This window comes from Abrus precatorius, unplaced genomic scaffold, assembly GCF_003935025.1.
Source record: "Abrus precatorius isolate BTA unplaced genomic scaffold, Abrus_2018 Scaffold8, whole genome shotgun sequence".
Classification (NCBI taxonomy): Eukaryota; Viridiplantae; Streptophyta; class Magnoliopsida; order Fabales; family Fabaceae; genus Abrus; species Abrus precatorius.
Genome location: NW_020874428.1, coordinates 22,183,104 through 22,202,285, shown reverse-complemented (window position 1 = coordinate 22,202,285; position 19,182 = coordinate 22,183,104). Strand labels below are relative to the sequence as shown.

General features: G+C 29.7%; 3 protein-coding genes across 4 annotated transcripts; 2 read left to right on the top strand and 1 right to left on the bottom strand.

Moving 5' to 3' along the window:
- Nucleotides 1-1,925: 1,925 nt before the first annotated feature.
- Nucleotides 1,926-2,357, bottom strand: LOC113874452. Its single transcript, XM_027512674.1, has one exon. The coding sequence runs from the start codon at nucleotides 2,355-2,357 to the stop codon at nucleotides 1,926-1,928; it is 432 nt and encodes a 143-aa protein (XP_027368475.1).
- A 1,267-nt stretch (nucleotides 2,358-3,624) lies between these two features.
- LOC113847518 lies at nucleotides 3,625-6,401 on the top strand. 2 transcript variants are annotated; one of them, XR_003501779.1, is made up of 3 exons: nucleotides 3,625-3,829; nucleotides 5,197-5,921; nucleotides 6,149-6,249. XR_003501779.1 is itself a non-coding variant. In XM_027476681.1 (2 exons), exons 1-2 carry the CDS (start codon nucleotides 3,736-3,738, stop codon nucleotides 5,850-5,852), a joined length of 750 nt encoding a protein of 249 aa, XP_027332482.1. In that variant the 5' UTR covers nucleotides 3,625-3,735; the 3' UTR covers nucleotides 5,853-6,401. The 2 variants fall into 2 exon arrangements, 1 of the variants encoding a protein (XP_027332482.1); XM_027476681.1 differs by having other exon boundaries at nucleotides 5,197-6,401.
- Nucleotides 6,402-10,429: 4,028 nt separating this feature from the next.
- On the top strand, nucleotides 10,430-12,805 carry LOC113848100. Its single transcript, XM_027477485.1, has 2 exons — nucleotides 10,430-10,556; nucleotides 11,876-12,805. Exons 1-2 carry the CDS (start codon nucleotides 10,463-10,465, stop codon nucleotides 12,529-12,531), a joined length of 750 nt encoding a protein of 249 aa, XP_027333286.1. The 5' UTR covers nucleotides 10,430-10,462; the 3' UTR covers nucleotides 12,532-12,805.
- The last annotated feature ends 6,377 nt before the right edge of the window (nucleotides 12,806-19,182 follow it).

Below are 19,182 nucleotides of genomic sequence, written 5' to 3'. Positions count from 1 at the left end.
TAAACCGGTGTTCTGTCGGTGATGTCATAAATTTCATTTTGATAAGTGCATACTATGATGTGGCCATTACAATGCTCAGTGCTTCCTTCATACTTCATACGCACTACGCATTAATAAAAACACCCACATTCACACTCACGTATGCTATTGGTTATGTCAATTTTGCCGTTGATAAAAAAATCCTCACCTTAAATCTATCAATTAAATCATAAATAGAAGACTGAAATTTGCGTCGTTAAATTTTGCAAAACATTTATTTTATTAATTTTTTAACGTGTACTTAATGAGATATAATAAAAAATTATACATAATTTTTTTAATTAAAAAAATGTTACAAAAGTTTAATGTTTAATAACATTAAATATTGTATTTTTTAATTAAAATTTATGATTTATTAATTTTCTTATTATATATTCTAGAGCATATGTTAAAAAAACCGGTTATTTTATGCATGTCAGGATACGCCATTCTTCTTCCTAAAAAAAAGTAAATATTATCAGTTATTCATGCATAATTTTTATTTGTTGCTAATTCATGCATAATCTTTATTTACATCGGTCCTCTTTGGATAAATTTTATAAAAAATAATTATTTTTAGAAATAATTTATTTCTTCTAACTTTAAAAATAACTTATCTAAAAGTAGAGAAACATTTTTTAACTGATAAATTAATTTTATTTTATTATACTACCATAAATAGGATCGAATACATAAAGTTTGAATCCAAATTTTGTGTAGTTCTGATGCAAATATGACTAAATCTATTTTTATTTAAGTGAATTAATTTTACTCAAGTGAAAAAAAATGATTTTTTAAGTAAAAAATTACTTAAATTAAAAATTGCATAAAAAGTCAAAATAAGTAAAAAAAAAAAGAGTAGTTTTAACTTCAACCAAAAATATTTGCTTAAGTTAAAATTATATGAAAAGTCTGAACATTTTTTTATCTAAATTTCGCATCTATAGAGGAATTTTTTATCATACTACTCATGATTAATTTTATGTTTTCAATATTTAACTCATGGAACAAAGTCATTTATAATTAATAAAAAATAAAACAATCCAAAATATTATTTTTAGAGTATTACTGACATATGAAATGAATTTAGATACAGAAAGAAAACAAAAAACATGAACCTTGTGTTTATGTACAACGTAAATGATTTTATGAAGAAAAAAAAAAGATACATTGAGTTTAAACCCTAAACCCTAGACTCAATCCCAAAATTCATAATTCTTTAGCAAACCAACAAATTCTGTCTTGGGTGTGTGTTAGGTAGTGATTACGAGAAATAAACATTTCTCAAGTTTTCTTACTTTAAAGAGGAAGAAAAGATGAGATAACAAAAGGTTCTAAAAAATAAACTGCAAAGTCATATTTAGGGTTTAGGGTTTCATGTTCATGACAAAACGGTAGAGAAATCGAGATTCTCGTGCCAAAACTGAGGGAATCCGGATTCCCTTACTGTTTGACTTTAACCATACGGCAAACATGAGCATATGTTACTGTAATTTTATTTGAGCGGGGAATGTCTTGTAAATTGCCATTTTAATGACAAAAATTTGATATGAGTGATCCAAAACAAAGTATGTGTAAAACCGTTGTGTCTGGCATTACTCGTAACGAAGTATGCAACGTTCAATTTCATAAACCTGTGAGAGTGTTGGAAACATTCCACCAGAATCAAGTACTATATTATTTGCAAGAAACGGAAACGAGCTTTTCTAGCACATGTAGTTCAGTTTTTTAAAAGCTCTTTCTAGAAACATTCTCTGAAGCTTCTTCTATTGGTATGCGGCAGTGTTATTTACCGATCGCCACCATGTACCTTTGCACAATGGTTGCGACCAAATCCAGGAGAAAAGAAAAACTAACTACTAAAAGCATATAAATAGAATAGGATCAGATATTCAACAATAACAATGTTAATAAAATGTCGCGAGCATGTACACGATACCGATGGAGAAGGCGCCGCAGGCGAGGGCTAAAAATATGGCGGCGAGGATGCTGAGAATGTCATTGATGCGGTCGCGGAAGGAGGTGAAGTCGTAGGCGGAGGGGGCGCCATCGGAGACGGTGTGTCTGGGGATGAAGGAGTCGGTGAAGCCACCGACGATGCTGAGAATGCCCTTGATGCGGTCGCGGACTGAGGTGAAGTTGGAGGCGGAGGGGGCGCCATCGGAGACGGTGTGTCTGGGGATGAAGGAGTGGTTCTCGGTGAAGCCGGCGACAGTGGAGGAATTGGAGGGGAAGGAGAATGAGATGATGAAAGTCCGGCCAGGCCTTGCGGAGGCGAAGACAGTTAGCGCAATGAGGGCGAAGAGGATGGCGATCTGCACTCGGAGGAGTTGGGCCATGAAAGAGAAAGAGGAATCGAAGAGTGTGCGTTGAGTGGGAACTGTTGAGTTTGCAAGGACTCAATTTAATCCGTCAAACGATTACAAATATTAGGTTAAATATTTCATTTATATATATATAGTTATAAAAATATTTTTTTTACAAAAAATTACCGAATTATGATGTTTTGGAAAAAAATTATTAAAAAAAAGATTTTTTGACCAATTTTTTTTTCAATAATCGTTAACAGTGATTTTTTATTTTAATTTTATTATATTTTAAAAATCATTAACGATAATTTTTAATTTTTAATAATTTTTAAGAAATAACCGGTAGCAATTTTTAAAATTTAATAATTTTTTATTGTTGTACCAGTCATAGTTTTTAAATTTTAAAATTTCATAATTTTTTAAAAATACTATATTCTTATATATATATATATATATATATATATATATTAAATCTCATATTTAAAAAATTCCAAATATTTAATTGTTTAAAATTAAAGCAAAATAAGTATACGTTATAAATTTATACTACATTTTAAAACATTAAATAATTAAATTAATGCATTATATATTAAAATATATATTCATTTTTATAAATAAAAAATTATGTATCTCATTACAAAATTATATAATAAATAAAATTATAAAAAATTAACATATTTAAAAATTGTCTATTATATTTAGAGTAAAAATATTATATTTTTATATAAATAAGATAAAAATAATAAAATTATAATATATTTATTATCATTAAAATAAGGTGGCATTTTGCCAATATTTCATTATATTTTTCTTTCCATAAATAAATTAAGAATTTCAAATTTATTTAGAAAATACAAAATTTGAGAAAAAGGGAGAAAGGAAATTATAAAACATCATGCAGTAAGTCACAAACATTAAAAAAAAATGGTACATGAATGGAAAATTAACAATTTAGAACTTGACATTACAATTTGCTAGTGACCAAAAAGCACAGAAATTCTATATCACAGTATTGTACCATCTATTCACTTATTTTTCTTAAATATGTTTTGTTATTAAAATTTCATTTTAGATTTCGTTTTTTTAATTCTCTATTTTTCTAAATTTAATATATTTGTTCCTAACACACAGAAAATTGATACATGACAATTTTTAGTAAAGCGAGTCATTAGTAAAGATTAAAAATATTAAATTTAAGTCCATTTTTTTATGCTGTTTTTCAAGTTAACTATGGAAGTTACAACTTAAAAAAAGAAGAAAAGTTTAGAAGTTACAGTAACGAATAATTAAAAGAAACGTAAAGACAGTGCCATTGCAATACAAATCACCGTCGGGGAATATAATCAGAACAATCTGAGATTCTCATCCTTGCGTTTAGGTTCAGAGAGAAAGAGAGAGAGGGAACGAAATGGGAGTGCTTTCCAATATGATCGATCGGGAACAACTGAAGCCCGGTGATCACATTTACTCTTGGAGGCAAGCATACATCTACGCGCATCACGGTCTCTTCTTCATTTGCTTTTTTTTTTTTTTTTCAAATTTTCATCTTTTTCCAATTTTAATTTATGGGTGTTCATCCATTGCTCTTGTATTCGCTTTAACACAACAGATTTGTTAGTTTTTTTATTTTATTTTGTTTTGTTTTCCCTTTGGGTTATTGTTTTAAAATCATTCGCGTTTAGGGTTCGATCATGTTTTCATTTACCTGTCGTCATCAACTTTGAGGCCCAATTCATTTTTTTCAAAGTTGGGTTATTTAGTGTTGATAAGAATTGTTTCGTTCTGTTTTGCTTTCGTGGTTCTGTTGTTGCATTGGAAAATCTCTATTAGATGGGGGTGGAGATGTCTTCATTTTAAAAAGTGAATTCAAGATACACGTGTTATTGTGTTGGGTTGGCAATATAATATAGTCTAACTGTTTGCTGCCAAACTTAAAATTCAGCATTCTGAAGTTGTAGTGATTATTATTATTGGATCAAATTTAGTTGCTTTTAACTATTCACAAAAAGATGTTCCTGAATCAAACCAAATTGACGATAAGTTAAGCCACGAGACAACAATAATGCTTATGTGTTTGAACCTGTAAATTTCCCCCAATTTTAGTGGGATAGAGTTGGCTCTTGGTTTCTGGAGGTTATTGGTGTGATGTCGTGAGGATGTACTGTAACTCTTGGCTGGTGTTCAGTATATAGGAGATTGAAATGATATGTATATGCTTATGTAAACAAGCTTAAATCTTGTGGTTTTGGTCCTTACTCAAGCCTAACTGCTAAAATTATTAACAATCTTTTGTATTAATTAATGAGTAGGATTTGGGAGCCTATGTGCCAAGTCCTACAGTGTTGAGATTCAAGTTTAAAATCACTTTTTTTATAAAACTTGTGATCGAGATTGATATGTTTGTATGACTAAGAAATGCTGTGTAGATTTGCTTTCGTGGAATAGCATGTCCTACAGTATTGGACATCAATTCGGCCACATAATGTGAAGGATAAACGTTTTGCAAGGCCAGTTAATTTTTTGTCTAATGACCGATAGGTGTTGTGAGTGGTGAGAAATCATGGGTTGTGCATGTGTGTATGATTCCGTTTTGATGGGGTAATAAAACACAACTGAGGTTCTGTGTTTGAAGAGAACTTCAGGACGAGAAAGATAGTTCAGAAGAATTTTAGGCTTAATAAGCATTATGACTTTTGGTCAGATAATTAAGATGCTATTGATCCCGTTGCATGCTTTAGTCTGCTTCTATATATGCGATTTGGGGACTTCGAACTGAATTGAACGGAGAACCAGTGATTTCTGTCTATTTTATGTATGGTACTGAAATCATTATATTGGTTTTGCTAACTGCTTTCTTGCAAAATACCAGGAATATATGTTGGTGATGGACTGGTAATCCATTTTACCAGAGGAGCAGGCCAAGAAATTGGAACAGGAACTATGTTGGACAATCTCCTTTTTAGTTCATCTCCCTCTCATTCTTCTGAAAGTCCATGCCCAAGATGTGGTGACCAAACTAGGACTGATGGTGTCATCTCTTCTTGTTTGGATTGTTTTCTTTCTGGTGGTAGTCTATACATCTTTGAGTATGGAGTCTCACCTGCATTTTTTTTAGCCAAAGCTCGAGGAGGTACCTGCACCCTTGCTCCTTCTGATCCAACTGAAGATGTCCTTCGCCGTGCTTCATTTCTTCTTGAAAATGGATTTGGGGGCTACAATGTTTTCAAAAATAATTGTGAAGACTTTGCGATTTACTGCAAAACAGGTCTGCTTGTATTCACGAGCATCAGTGTTGGCCGGAGTGGGCAAGCAGCATCTTGCTTAGCTGCTGCTAGTGCTGTAGTTTCTACCCCACTTCGTTTTATGACCACCAGTTTTAGTGGTTTGGCACTGGTTGGCTTTGGCATGTATTGTGTTAGCCGATTGGTTTCTGATATTGGGGTACGCCGTGATGTGTCTAAAGTTCCAGTGGAAAGGCTTATAGCTTCACCAGAGAGTACGAATGAGATGGCCAAGGAAGATTAGCGTTGGTTGAAAAACCCATCGTATGGAATGCTAGTTTGATTAATGTTGTCAATTGTTAAATGTAGACATGTGAAATTCCATTCATTTCTTCGATATATGCTGTTTTCATTTGTGCAGTTTCTACATATATTCACAAACAATTATGTTCTTTGGGTATTCCATCATCTGCAGCAATTATTTTGCTACCTTGTTAATTTATAAAACAATGGCTTGGGCTTGTAGCTTGTAGCTTGATTTCTGTTATCAAAATAACATGACGACCCTACCCATCGGTCTCATCCTATACTTTGCAACAGGTGCATTCTTGGCTTGGAAACATTGCTTGCACCTTAGATGGAGTGCAAAATGAAGGATTGAAAGGATTTGTTTCACAGATTTGTGTTTTTGTTTATGTGCATAGTTGTTATATTTGTGTATATGAATATATACTGAAAAATGTGATGAAACTCTTTTCAGGTTCATCAATAAATTTAATGACCTGTGTATGTGTAATGTGCATTGAAAGATGATCTTTCATGAGATATTTATATATATGTTGTCTACATATGTATCAGTATTGGTTGGTTTGTTGTGATACCTTCCCCAGTTTTTCCATGTAGACAGCTGCGTTTTAGGACAGAACTTAATCTATTCCGGTATTTCCTCCCAAGTTTCTTTTTTAGAGCTTAGTTCCCCTTGATAAGAGAGAAAATTAATGCCTTGAAAAACAGACATTTTCAGGTTGCTAAAATTATCAAATTCTTCTTTTAACCCAGAGTTGCTTCGTCAACTTGATGATAAGCAAACATTTATGAAGCTGACAACAAACTCCCTTATCAATTATCAGATGAGTCTAACGGGGTATTCTAATATTTTTCCATCTTTTATAAAAAGTAAAAATAATACTTTTCAATAAGTAAAGTAAATTAATATTGAACTATCGATATTTATAGATAGAAAATGAATTATTAAGATTGATTGGTAAAAAAGTTAATAATCAAGAGTATCAGGTGACTATTTTAGATAATAATATATTAATGCAGGGTACTTTTCATTCATATCTTTTTCCTCTATCTCTTTGCAGCTCCTTTATTTTTATCTCTTTCCTTTTTTCTCAACCTCTTTCATTCTTAGTTTTTTTTTATTAAAACTATGAAATTAGTTGATAAAACTAAGGTTTGATAGTAATATAGGTTTTTAAAAAAAAACTTTAAAATCAAACGAAATCTCACCTAAAACTATAGAAGAAATGTTACTTTGTATCACATCCTAATTTGTTATATTTTTCAATCTCTGCTCATCAACCATTTGAATCACTGTGAATTGAATGACTCTCTGTAAATTAGTTTTCACTTCTCACTATCAGAAAAGATGAAACATGGCTGAGAGAAGATAAAAAAATGGAGAAGACATAAAAAAGCAACCTTCTACATTAATTCTCTCAAAAAATTAATGTATAAAGTATATTTTAAAAAAAATGCAACTTCTACATAGGTTCTCTTAGATAACTGTTGTAGAAATAGCTACATAAACAAAACAGCTTTCTACGTCATTTTTTTGAAAGAATTGATATAAAAAGTATATTTATAAAAAATATATATACAACTTTTATGTGAATTTTCTTAGATAACTGATGTAGAAAATAGTAACGTAAATCAAACAATTTTCTACATCAATTTTTTTAGAGAATTGATGTAGAAAGTATATTAAAAAATAAATGCAACTTCTGCGTGGATTTTCTCATATAATTGATGTAGAAAAGAATGATGTAAACAAAACAACTTTCTACATCTAAAAAAATCTATGTAAAAGTTGTTTTGTATACATATATATATATATATATATACTTTGAAAAAACTGATATAAAAAGTAGTAAAAAATTTTGAATGTTATTTTTAACGTTCTAAACTTTGAAGGACATATTCGAAAGCGTAGAAAGAAATAATGCTATTATATACTTTATCATGTATTTTTATTTTAGGATTTTTTTTTTCCTTTAATTCCTTCCAACTATCCATTTGATAATAAAAAATAAATGATAGCATAGGAGATAGGACTAATTGAGTACTTTATAATCAATGACCTATGTTGGCGAACCTTCAAACTTGAAAGTGTAAAGGAAAGCATACAATCTTCATAACCTTTAATCTATTTTACGGATAACATAAAATAAAAGCTTGGTTGAACTTAGTATGACCAATTATCCATTTTGCCATAGCATGCATTATATATTAAAAATATATATTCATTTTTATAAATAAAAATTATGTATCTCCTTATAAAATTATATAATAAATAAAATTATAAAAAATTAACATGTTTAAAAATTGTCTTTTATATTTAGAATAAAAAATATTAATAGGTTTTTATATAAATAAGGTAAAAATAATAAAATTATAATATATTTATTATCATTAAAAGAAGGTGGCATTTTGGCAATATGTCATTATATTTGTCTCTGCATAATAAATTAAGAATTTCAAATTGATTTAGAAAATATAAAATTTGAGAAAAAGGGAGAAAGGAAATTATAAAACATCATGCAATAAGTCACAAACATAAAAAAAATGGTACATGAATGGAAAAATAACAATTTAGAATTTGACATTACTAGTGACCAAAAAGCCCAGAAATTCCATATCACAGTATTGTACCATCTATTCACTTATTTTTCTTAAATATGTTTTGTTATTAAAATTTCATTTTAGATTTCGTTTTTTTAATTCTCTATTTTTCTAAATTTAATATATTTGTTCCTAACACACAGAAAATTGATACATGACAATTTTTAGTAAAGCGAGTCATTAGTAAAGATTAAAAATATTAAATTTAAGTCCATTTTTTTATGCTGTTTGTCAAGTTAACAATGGAAGTTACAACTTAAAAAAGGAAGAAAAGTTTAGAAGTTACAGTAACGAATAATTAAAAGAAGGCAAAATCTCTTGTACCCCTTTATTATTCAGAGGGTACAGTACTCTCTTTAAATTTATTAAATTTAATTTTATATTTAAAGGATTTAAAAAAATTTATTTACTAATTAATCCTTTAAAATATTGAATTATTATTGCTAACTGATCCTTTTATTGAAAATTTAAAAATTAATAAAGAAAATTCCAGGAACCTCATCGTTAATTATTTTTTTTCATCCAATAAACACAGAAAACACCATATTATTCACTAATTTTTCACATCAAATTAATGAAGATTCTAAACTATATCTTTTCTCTCACCTGCAATTTTGAATCTTGTTATTTCCAAGTTCCTTGCATTTTTCTCATACAATGATTGAAAAAAAAAAAAAAACTTATTAAAAAATGTAAGCCTTGATGCAAATTTGTCATTCCAACCTCGTAACATTGGTGGAAATGCTGCCATGACAGAACAAAAATGGAGAGAGAGAAAGTTTAGACACATTATTATTATTTATTACTAATATTTAATAAAATAAAATAAATAAAAAAGCACTGTTATTTTCTGTAAAATTTGCATCTTCCTTCTTGTGAGCTTTGGACGACATCCCTTTCTCTCCCAGCTCCATTTCCGATCAACTACATTTCTCTTTCTCCATTTTCGTCATTGTTGCAAGAGATTCATGGTTTCATTTCAAAAAATAAAAACATGAAAGGTTATGGCTGCTCCATCAGCAAGGGCTCGTGCCCATTACCATTATCTTATAAAGCTTCTCTTGATCGGCGATGGTAAAAAATTTTTTTTTTCTAATTTATTATTCAGCAAAGATTATTAAAAAAAAAAAAAGCGATAAATTTTACTCAGTCTTCTTTTCATTCGAAATTGTCGAATCTGGAGTTTGTGACAAATGCACGTCTAGTTTTCTTCCTTTTATTTATTTTTTTTGGTTTTAAATTTGAGATTTGTTTAGATTGTGAAAAGTTTGATCTTTCCATGATCTGGTTTGAATCCTTTTTTATGTTTTTGTTATTTGTAATGCAAATTAAGGTGTCAAGAGATTGAACTGCAAAACAGTGCTGATCTTACTTTGACATTGTCTAGCAAATCTTTGTGGTTATCCTTTAAAATTAAGCTTTTGTGTGATCCGTTTATAAGTATTAATCATGTCTCTCACATATATTCCTCTACAGAATCATGTGCTCTGGTGTTTCTGAAATGAGTGTGATCACTTCATTGCATCAGTTACAAAGAGATCCAAAAGCCTCTTTTTTTTAACCTATAATTTCTGGGAAAGGAGCACTTCTCCATGAAAAACATACCATTGCATCTTCCCATGGCCAACATCTGAAGCAACAAAGCACTGGTTCAAACCCAAGAAAACACAAGTTTAAGCAAAACGGAAAAAAAAACTCAAAAGTTTACGCGAAGAAGATGGAACAAAACAAACTTTCTTTCTTCCCAATTACCTTTCTTAATTAAAAGAAAATATAAAGAACTTTTTTATAATAAAAAATAAATTTAAATAAAATAAACCAATCATATTTATCACATAAGAAGGTATCCGGTACCCCTTCAAATATGTGGGTATCAGATCAAGCACCTTAAAAGAAAAGTAAAGAGAGTGCCATGGCAATACAAATCACCGTCCGGGAATATAATCAGAACAATCTGAAATTCTCATACTTGCGTTTAGGTTCACAGAGAGAGAGAGAGGGAACGAAATGGGAGTGCTTTCCAATATGATCGATCGGGAACAACTGAAGCCCGGTGATCACATTTACTCTTGGAGGCAAGCATACATCTACGCGCATCACGGTCTCTTCTTCATTTGCTTTTTTTTTTTTTCAAATTTTCATCTTTTTCCAATTTTAATTTGTGGGTGTTCATCCATTGCTCTTGTATTCGCTTTAACACAACAGATTTGTTAGTTTTTTATTTTATTTTGTTTTGTTTTCCCTTTGGGTTATTCTTTTAAATCATTGGCGTTAAGGGTTCGATCATGTTTTCATTTACCTGTCGTCATCACTTTGAGGCCCAATTCATTTTTTTCAAAGTTGGGTTAGTTAGTGTTGATAAGAATTGTTTCGTTCTGTTTTGCTTTCGTGGTTCTGTTGTTGCATTGGAAAATCTCTATTAGATGGGGGTGGAGATGTCTTCATTTTAAAAAGTGAATTCAAGATACACGTGTTATTGTGTTGGGTTGGCAATATAATATAGTCTAACTGTTTGCTGCCAAACTTAAAATTCAGCATTCTGAAGTTGTAGTGATTATTATTATTGGATCAAATTTAGTTGCTTTTAACTATACACAAAAAGATGTTCCTGAATCAAACCAAATTGACGATAAGTTAAGCCACGAGACAACAATAATGCTTATGTGTTTGAACCTGTAAATTTCCCCCAATTTTAGTGGGATAGAGTTGGCTCATGCTTTCTGGAGGTTATTGGTGTGATGTCGTGAGGGTGTGCTGTTAACTCTTGGCTGGTTTTCAGTATATAGGAGATTGAAATGATATGTATATGCTTATGTAAACAAGCTTAAATCTTGTGGTTTTGGTCTTTACTCAAGCCTAACTGCTCAAATTATTAACAATCTTTTATATTAATTAATGAGTAGGATTTGGGAGCCTATGTGCCAAGTCCTACAGTGTTGAGATTCAAGGTTAAAATCACTCTTTTTATAAAACTTGTGATCGAGATTGATATGTTTGTATGACTAAGGAACGCTGTGTAGATTTGCTTTCGTGGAATAGCATGTCCTACAGTATTGGACATCAATTCGGCCACATAATGTGAAGGATAAACGTTTTGCAAGGCCAGTTAATTTTTTTTCTGAGGACCGATAGGTGTTGTGAGTGGGGAGAAATCATGGGTTGTGCATGTGTGTATGATTCTGTTTTGATGGGGTAATAAAACACAACTGAGGTTCTGTGTTTGAAGAGAACTTCAGGACGAGAAAGATAGTTCAGAAGAATTTTAGGCTTAATAAGCATTGTGATTTTTGGTCAGATAATCAAGATGCTATTGGGGACTTTGAACTGAATTGAACTAAGAACCAGTGATTTCTGTTTTTTTATGTATGGTACTGAAATCGTTATATTGGTTTTGCTAACTGCTTTCTTGCAAAATACCAGGAATATATGTTGGTGATGGACTGGTAATCCATTTTACCAGAGGAGCAGGCCAAGAAATTGGAACAGGAACTATGTTGGACAATCTCCTTTTTAGTTCATCTCCCTCTCATTCTTCTGAAGGTCCATGCCCAAGATGTGGTGACCAAACTAGGACTGATGGTGTAATCTCTTCTTGTTTGGATTGTTTTCTTTCTGGTGGTAGTCTATACATCTTTGAGTATGCAGTCTCAACTGCACTTTTTTTAGCCCAAGCTCGAGGAGGTACCTGCACCCTTGCTCCTTCTGATCCAGCTGAAGGTGTCCTTCGCCGTGCTTCATTTCTTCTTGAAAATGGATTTGGGGGCTACAATGTTTTCAAAAATAATTGTGAAGACTTTGCGATTTACTGCAAAACAGGTCTGCTTGTATTCAAGAGCATCAGTATTGGCCGGAGTGGGCAAGCAGCATCTTGCTTAGCTGCTGCTACTGCGGTAGTTTCTACACTGCTTGGTTGGATGACCACCGGTTTTAGTGGTTTGGCACTGGCTGGCTTTGGCAAGTATTGTTTTAGCCGATTGGCTTCTGATATTGGGGTACGCCGTGATGTGTCTAAAGTTCCAGTGGAAAGGCTTATAGCTTCACCAGAGAGTACGAATGAGATAGCCAAGGAAGATTAGCGTTGGTTGAAAAACCCATCGTATGGAATGCTAGTTTGATTAATGTTGTCAATTGTTAAATGTAGACATGTGAAATTCCATACATTTCTTCGATATATGCTGTTTTCATTTGTGCAGTTTCTACATGTACTCACAAACAATTATGTTGTTTGGATACTGCATCACCTGCAGCAATTATCTTGCTACCTTGTTAACTTATAAAACAATGACTTGGGCTTGTAGCTTGTAGCTTGATTTCTGTTATCAAAATAACATGACGACCCTACCCATCGGTCTCATTCTATACTTTGCAACAGCTGCATTCTTTGTTTGGAAACATTGCTTGCACCTTAGATGGAGTGCAAAATGAAGGATTGAAAGGATTTGTTTCACAGATTTGTGTTTTTGTTTATGTGCATAGTTGTTATATTTGTGTATATGAATATATACTGAAAAATGTGATGAAACTCTTTTCAGGTTCATCAATAAATTTAATGACGTGTGTATGTGCAATGTGCATTGAAAGATGATCTTTCATGAGATATTTATATATATGTTGTGCACATATGTATCAGTATTGGTTTGTTTGTTGTGATACCTTCCCCAGTTTTTCCATGTAGACAACTGCATTTTAGCACAGAACTTAATCTATTCCGGTATATCCTCCCAAGTTTCTTTTTTAGGGCTTACTTCCCCTTAATAAGAGAAAATTAATGACTTGAAAAACAGACATTTTCAGGTTGCTAAAATTATCAAATTCTACTTTTAACCAAGTGTTGCTTCCTCAAATTGATGATAAGCAAACATTTATGAAGCTGACAACAAACTCCCTTATCAATTATCAGATGAGTCTAACGTCCTTCTTATTTGCTTAAAAAGTAAAGTAAAGCTTTTTAATAAGTAAAATGAAGAATAAAATGTAATCGTTGATTGAAATCCCTCTTAATCAGAAGATTAATAATGGATAATAGAAAATCAGTAACCGATAATACAAGTTATTCCCTGCCCTTTTCATTTTTATTGCCTTCAGCAATGACTCTTCTTCTTTCTCACTCTTATTTTTTTTTTTCATTTTACCAATCCATTTACATTCTGCATTCGCTCACAACAATACTTCCTCTTTAACTTCCTTTCAGATCAACTTCAACTCAATCGTTGTTGTGCTTCTCATTTTCCATTATATTGAACTTGCCAAGCATGTCGCGAAAGCCTTTCTTCTTCAGAAACTCAAAGACACCGTTGGCAACCACAACTTCCCCATCTTCACTCCAAGAAACCGGTGGATTCTAATATACTCCCTTCTTTTGTAAAAAGTAATCATACAATATGGACCGTTGATTTTAATCGAATGGTTAAGAATGAATCATAGGATACCGGTTATTCAAGTTAGATTTTTGAAAGAATACATTGATAATTTCATGTTTTTATTCTTTCTTCGTGTTTTGTTCCTCTTCTTCTTCTTAGTGGCGGTCATCTTGTTCTCTTCATCTTCAACATTATGTTAAAAATTATATTTACAGAACAACAAGTGTGGAGCGTTTACAATGTTAAAAACATAAAATTTCAAATATTAAGTATGTATAAAGTTAAGATAAAAAGAACATCAGGTTGTGAAGATTCAATATAAAAAGTAGGGATATCTTGATGGGTTAATAACTATAAATATCGAGTATATTCAAAATCCATTGTAGAAATTAATGTTTCGGAAGAAAAATATTTCAACAACGGTGAGTTGCAATGTGTTTATTAATATTAATGTAGTGTATATTAAAAATATATATCTGGGTTGCATATTTAAAAAGGTTGTGTAATGTGCAGTTGTAATGAGTTGTGTTCTTAGTCTCCCTCAATAAGGGGGTGACTGTATTACTACAATGAAATTGGTTGTACAGGTTAGAGACGGTGAAAAAAACAATGAATATTGGATAATTTTTGCAAGGGTGCGAAAGTTAAAAGATATTAAATTGTGGACAAAGTTAAACTTAAACAATGGTATATGCGGCCTTTACATTTGCATTGGTTGTGTTATAAAACCAATATGATTAGGTGAGCACCTTTTATATTTGGGCATGATTCAATTTGCATCGGGTCTGTGGCAAGTCTGATGTCATTAGGCAACCACTTTATACATTTTCCTCATGGACTGTATTTACATCGATTGTGTTGGGTTTATGTCACTAATTTTTACACCGATTATCTGAGAAAACTCATATAGAACTTAAGTTTTAATTTTTTAAATATACTTTGTAAAAAATTATTATTTCGGTCATCTAATTCAACTGATGTAGAAGTGACTTTTCCCAACCATGTTTCATGTTCTTCCAGCCATGTCTCATTGGAATCCAGATTGATAGGCCCAGTGCATGTAATTCAAAGAAAATTATGACGGAAGTCACAAAGGAGAAATCTCATCTTAGTTAATTTTATCTAATAAATTTCAAAGTTTAGATGAAAAAAAAATCTGGGAATGAAGGAGGTTGAGAAGAAATAAGAGAGATAAAAATAGAAGAGTTGTCATAGAGATGAAGAGGAAAGAGATAAAAAAGAAGTAACAATTTACTTATTTACATCGGTTATCTGGTAAAACCCATGTAGAACTTACGTTTTAATTTTTTAAATATACTTTGTAAAGAATTATTGTTTCGGTCATCCAATTCAACTGATGTAGAAGTGACTTTTTCCAACTACGTTTTATGTTCTTCCAGTCATGTCTCATTGGAATCCAGATTAATAGGCCAATGCATGTAATTCAAAAGAAATTATGAAAGAAGTCACAGAAGAAAAATTTCATCTTAGATAATTTTATCTAATAAATTTTAAAGTTTAGATGAAAAAAAAAATAGAAATGAAAGAAGTTGAAAAGAAATAAGAGAGATAAAAATAGAAGAGTTGTAGTAAAGATAGAGAAAAAATAGATAAAGGAGAAGTAACAATTTACTTATTTACCCTTCATTAATATTTTATTACCTAATATAATCATCTGTCCATTTTAATTTTTAACTTTTTCATCAATTAATCTTAGCCATTTATTTTATATCTATAAATATCAACAGTTTAAAGTTAATTTTGTTTACTTATTTAAAAGTGTTGCATTTACTTTTTACAAAGGAAAGATATTAGAATCTCCCAAATAAACTAAGCTCTCGAACACGACTTTGACCTAAATTCAAGTGCTTCCTCCTCGAATTTTGCAATCTCAGATTACTCCAACATTCTTGATGTCTCACATTCTCCCCGTACAAATCACCTCTCACCACTCCACCGCTTTGAGTAGCATTCTATACGTTGCTACTTTGTACGTCGATTTTTTCGTAGAACTAACTTAGAATATTAAAAAAAAAAATTGTTACTTGGTTCTATAATATAATCAATACATAAAGTAATATTTTTACCTTTTCACTTTTTACAAAAATAATATAAAAAGTATTTAAAAAATTACTTTTGAATTAATATAAAAAATAATATTTTTTTATATTGTTACTTTTTATATCAATTCTTTGAAAGATTGATGTAGAAAATATCATTTTTTACATTAAATTAATATGAAAAGTATTTTTAAAAAATTATTACTTAATTTGCAGGTTGACTCACTCCGATTTGAGAAAAGTACTTGTTGATGCCTTAGTTGGTGCTAGAAAAAATCGATAAAGAGTAGTCTTTAAGTTAGAGTTCCATTTAAGTTGGGTAAAAATTAAATTTATTAATATTGTCGATGGTGTGTTGAAGTTTTGTTGTGAACGAGTTGACTTAAATTAACTTACAAGTGAGTTGAACATGAACGAAGGACAAATGTATAAAGTAGTACTTTCTTTATCAATTTGTTAAAGAATTAATGTAAAAAATAAAAAAAAAACTCTATAATTTGTTGCTTTTAAATTATAAACTTTAAAGAAATATAACTTTTAACATAGAACTATAATTTATATAAATTATATATTTATTTTATATAATTTTTTAAGATCTTTGAATAAACTTATTTTTTAAATTCTAATTTTTTTTATTTTCTTATATTTTTTAAGTATTCTGTTATTTGCAAATTCTCAATGGTGTGAATAACAGTATTTAGCTATACAATTGCCAGTAAAAAGTCGCGTAAAGAATAATAAAAAACACAAGGATAAGAGAAATAAAAAATAAAAAATATATCAAATTACTAATATATTATTTAATAAATTTAATTTTATCATTGATTTTCAGTCTTGCATTTTTAACTATGGAAACTTAATTAACATTCCACATTCTTTACAAGCTTTTGTAAAAGATATTTCTGCCTTACTTTTTCAAATTTAAAGGGGTCCAAGAATCACTCTTCATTCAATTCTGAAAGACAAATGAAAGAAGTGTTTCCTTTTGCTTTGGTTACATCTTATAACTTGATTATTTTTGTTAATGAAAAATTGTTTTGATGTATTTAGTATATTTCAAAGATTCCCAGGTACAAAAGGAAAAAAATAGCCTGGCTCCACGAATTCTTTTAGTACAATTATTCTTACCTTCAAGGATTCTTTTAGTACAGTTAACTTTTGAAGTTGCGTCACGTGTGTAGAGGATATAATACATATATGATATTGTGATATGATTGTTCTTAAAATATCACAGTTACAGTTCGCGATGGACATGTATTTAGATATGTATGAAGATTCATAAAACATGATGCATATATGTATTTGATACGAATGCCTTAAATTAAATACGTTAAAAGTAATTTTTACTTAAATTTTAAAATCTTGTTTAAACAAAGATTAAAAATTTTCATTAAAAGGTAGAAAGAGAGAAAAGAGAATAGATGGAAGAGAGGGCGGAAGGGAGAGTAAAGGTGGGTGGGGTGTTATAGTTGCATATTACTTGGCGCTAAAACCGCAGAAAATACATTTTCATATCATAAATCAGATAAATATGAGGGAATGTAAGGCAGGGAACTTGACAACACTGCAGTAGCTAGCAAAGCATTTTGACACCTTCAGAGCATCCCTAATTAAAAGATATACGGCGCACATTCCTTTAATTTGTACGCAGGTAGGTCCCTTCTGATGTAGGCTTCAGGCACCTTTATTTTCAACCTTTTTCGACAGCATCAAAATAATTCAAGTCCAGCTAATTTCCTAGTAGATTAAGGTCTAATTTAGATAAATTTTTTAATAAGTATTTATGAGAATATTTAAAACATAAAATGACTTTAATTTATCTCATAAGTTATTTTTTATACTTAACATTTTAAAAAATTATTTAACTTCTCCAAAGGCTAACTTACATAGCTTGCTCTAAACTTTCAAAAGGACATAACTGTAATAATCTATCTATAATAGTATTTTTCAATTTAAAATTTATTTTTATTTCAATAATTTATGCATTATTTTAAAAGGTTAATGTTAATTATTAAAAAAATGTAATTTTAATTGAAGAATAGAAATATAAAAATGAATTGTAGTTAAATTTTATCTCTTTCAATATTTTGTAACTGTAATATCGGGAGTTGTTATAAAAGCTCTCAAATAAAAAAATTTGAATGTCCTTCAGTTGTGATTCGTTTAAGTAAAAATACATAAAATAATAAAAAATATTTATACAAAATTAATTTAAGAAATTTTTTTTGGTTAAGTGAATTATTTTAATTTAAACAAAATTTATATACTTAAGGAGATGAAGACTGAGTGTGAGAGAAGAGAAGAAATATGAAAATAAAGAAAGTGAGTGATATGAAAATGGTGGTAGAGGAGTGAGAGAAGGGTGGAAAGTTAAGTATGAAAGAAAAAGATAGGAATTGAGTGGGATAAGAGTGAGAAGAGAAAGAGAAGAGTTGAATATAAAAAAAAAGAAGAAAGTTAAATATAAAAATTAAAAATAATTAAATATAAAAATTAAAAAAAAAGTGTTAAATACAAGGAGAAAAAAAATTAAAAAAATATATATAATTTTCTTAAATAAATATGTAAGTCAACAAAATTTGTTTAAGTTAATTTTATATAAATTTTTTTATCATTTTTTATATTTTTATTTAAACAAAAATAAAACTGAATGATGAGTCTTATCACAACCGAAAGAAATTCATATCCCAAACAAAAGGATAATATAGAGTTAGGTTAACTCTAATATGCACCATGCGTGAAATTACTCACTTATCCCTTTTTTTTTTTACCTATATTTTTTATTTTATCTTTTTCCAACATCCCGTTACCAGCAAGAAGCAAAGATTAAACTTATTGTTTTTGTATTCAACTGTAGAAGCGTGTGTATATATTGTTATCTCAAAGGAATAAGAGATACCTATGTATTATATGACTAGAAAATATAATTAACTAAAAAAAATATTACTAGAACAAAAAAAAAAGTATATATTATAATACACGTAAATTTAAAAGAATATTATATATTTTTTAATATTTTAAAAATTAAAAAATATTTATTTTTAAAATAAATTATTAATTTCATTATTAACAGTAATACTTATTTTACGTACAAGAAGACATAAACTTCTTAATTTATAAACGTATTGTAAAAATTATTATAAAAAATAATTAGTGTAAAATTTAAGTTTAACTAACTTGACGCTTATTTTTTATAAAAATAAAATATTAAAGTTAACACAAGTAAAAATATATATTGTTTTAATTTTAGTTAAAAATAATATTAAAAAAAAACGAAAAATTATAGCTAAAATTTGCTTTCATCTTG

What these genes read in the sequence shown, in the direction of transcription:
- LOC113874452 (XM_027512674.1), bottom strand. Translation starts at nt 2,357, where the DNA reads ATGGCCCAACTCCTCCGAGTGCAGATCGCCATCCTCTTCGCCCTCATT.
- LOC113847518 (XM_027476681.1), top strand. Translation starts at nt 3,736, where the DNA reads ATGGGAGTGCTTTCCAATATGATCGATCGGGAACAACTGAAGCCCGGT. An exon ending in ATACATCTACGCGCATCACG is followed by an intron (nt 3,830 to 5,196) that starts GTCTCTTCTTCA and finishes GCAAAATACCAG; the next exon opens with GAATATATGTTGGTGATGGA.
- LOC113848100 (XM_027477485.1), top strand. Translation starts at nt 10,463, where the DNA reads ATGGGAGTGCTTTCCAATATGATCGATCGGGAACAACTGAAGCCCGGT. An exon ending in ATACATCTACGCGCATCACG is followed by an intron (nt 10,557 to 11,875) that starts GTCTCTTCTTCA and finishes GCAAAATACCAG; the next exon opens with GAATATATGTTGGTGATGGA.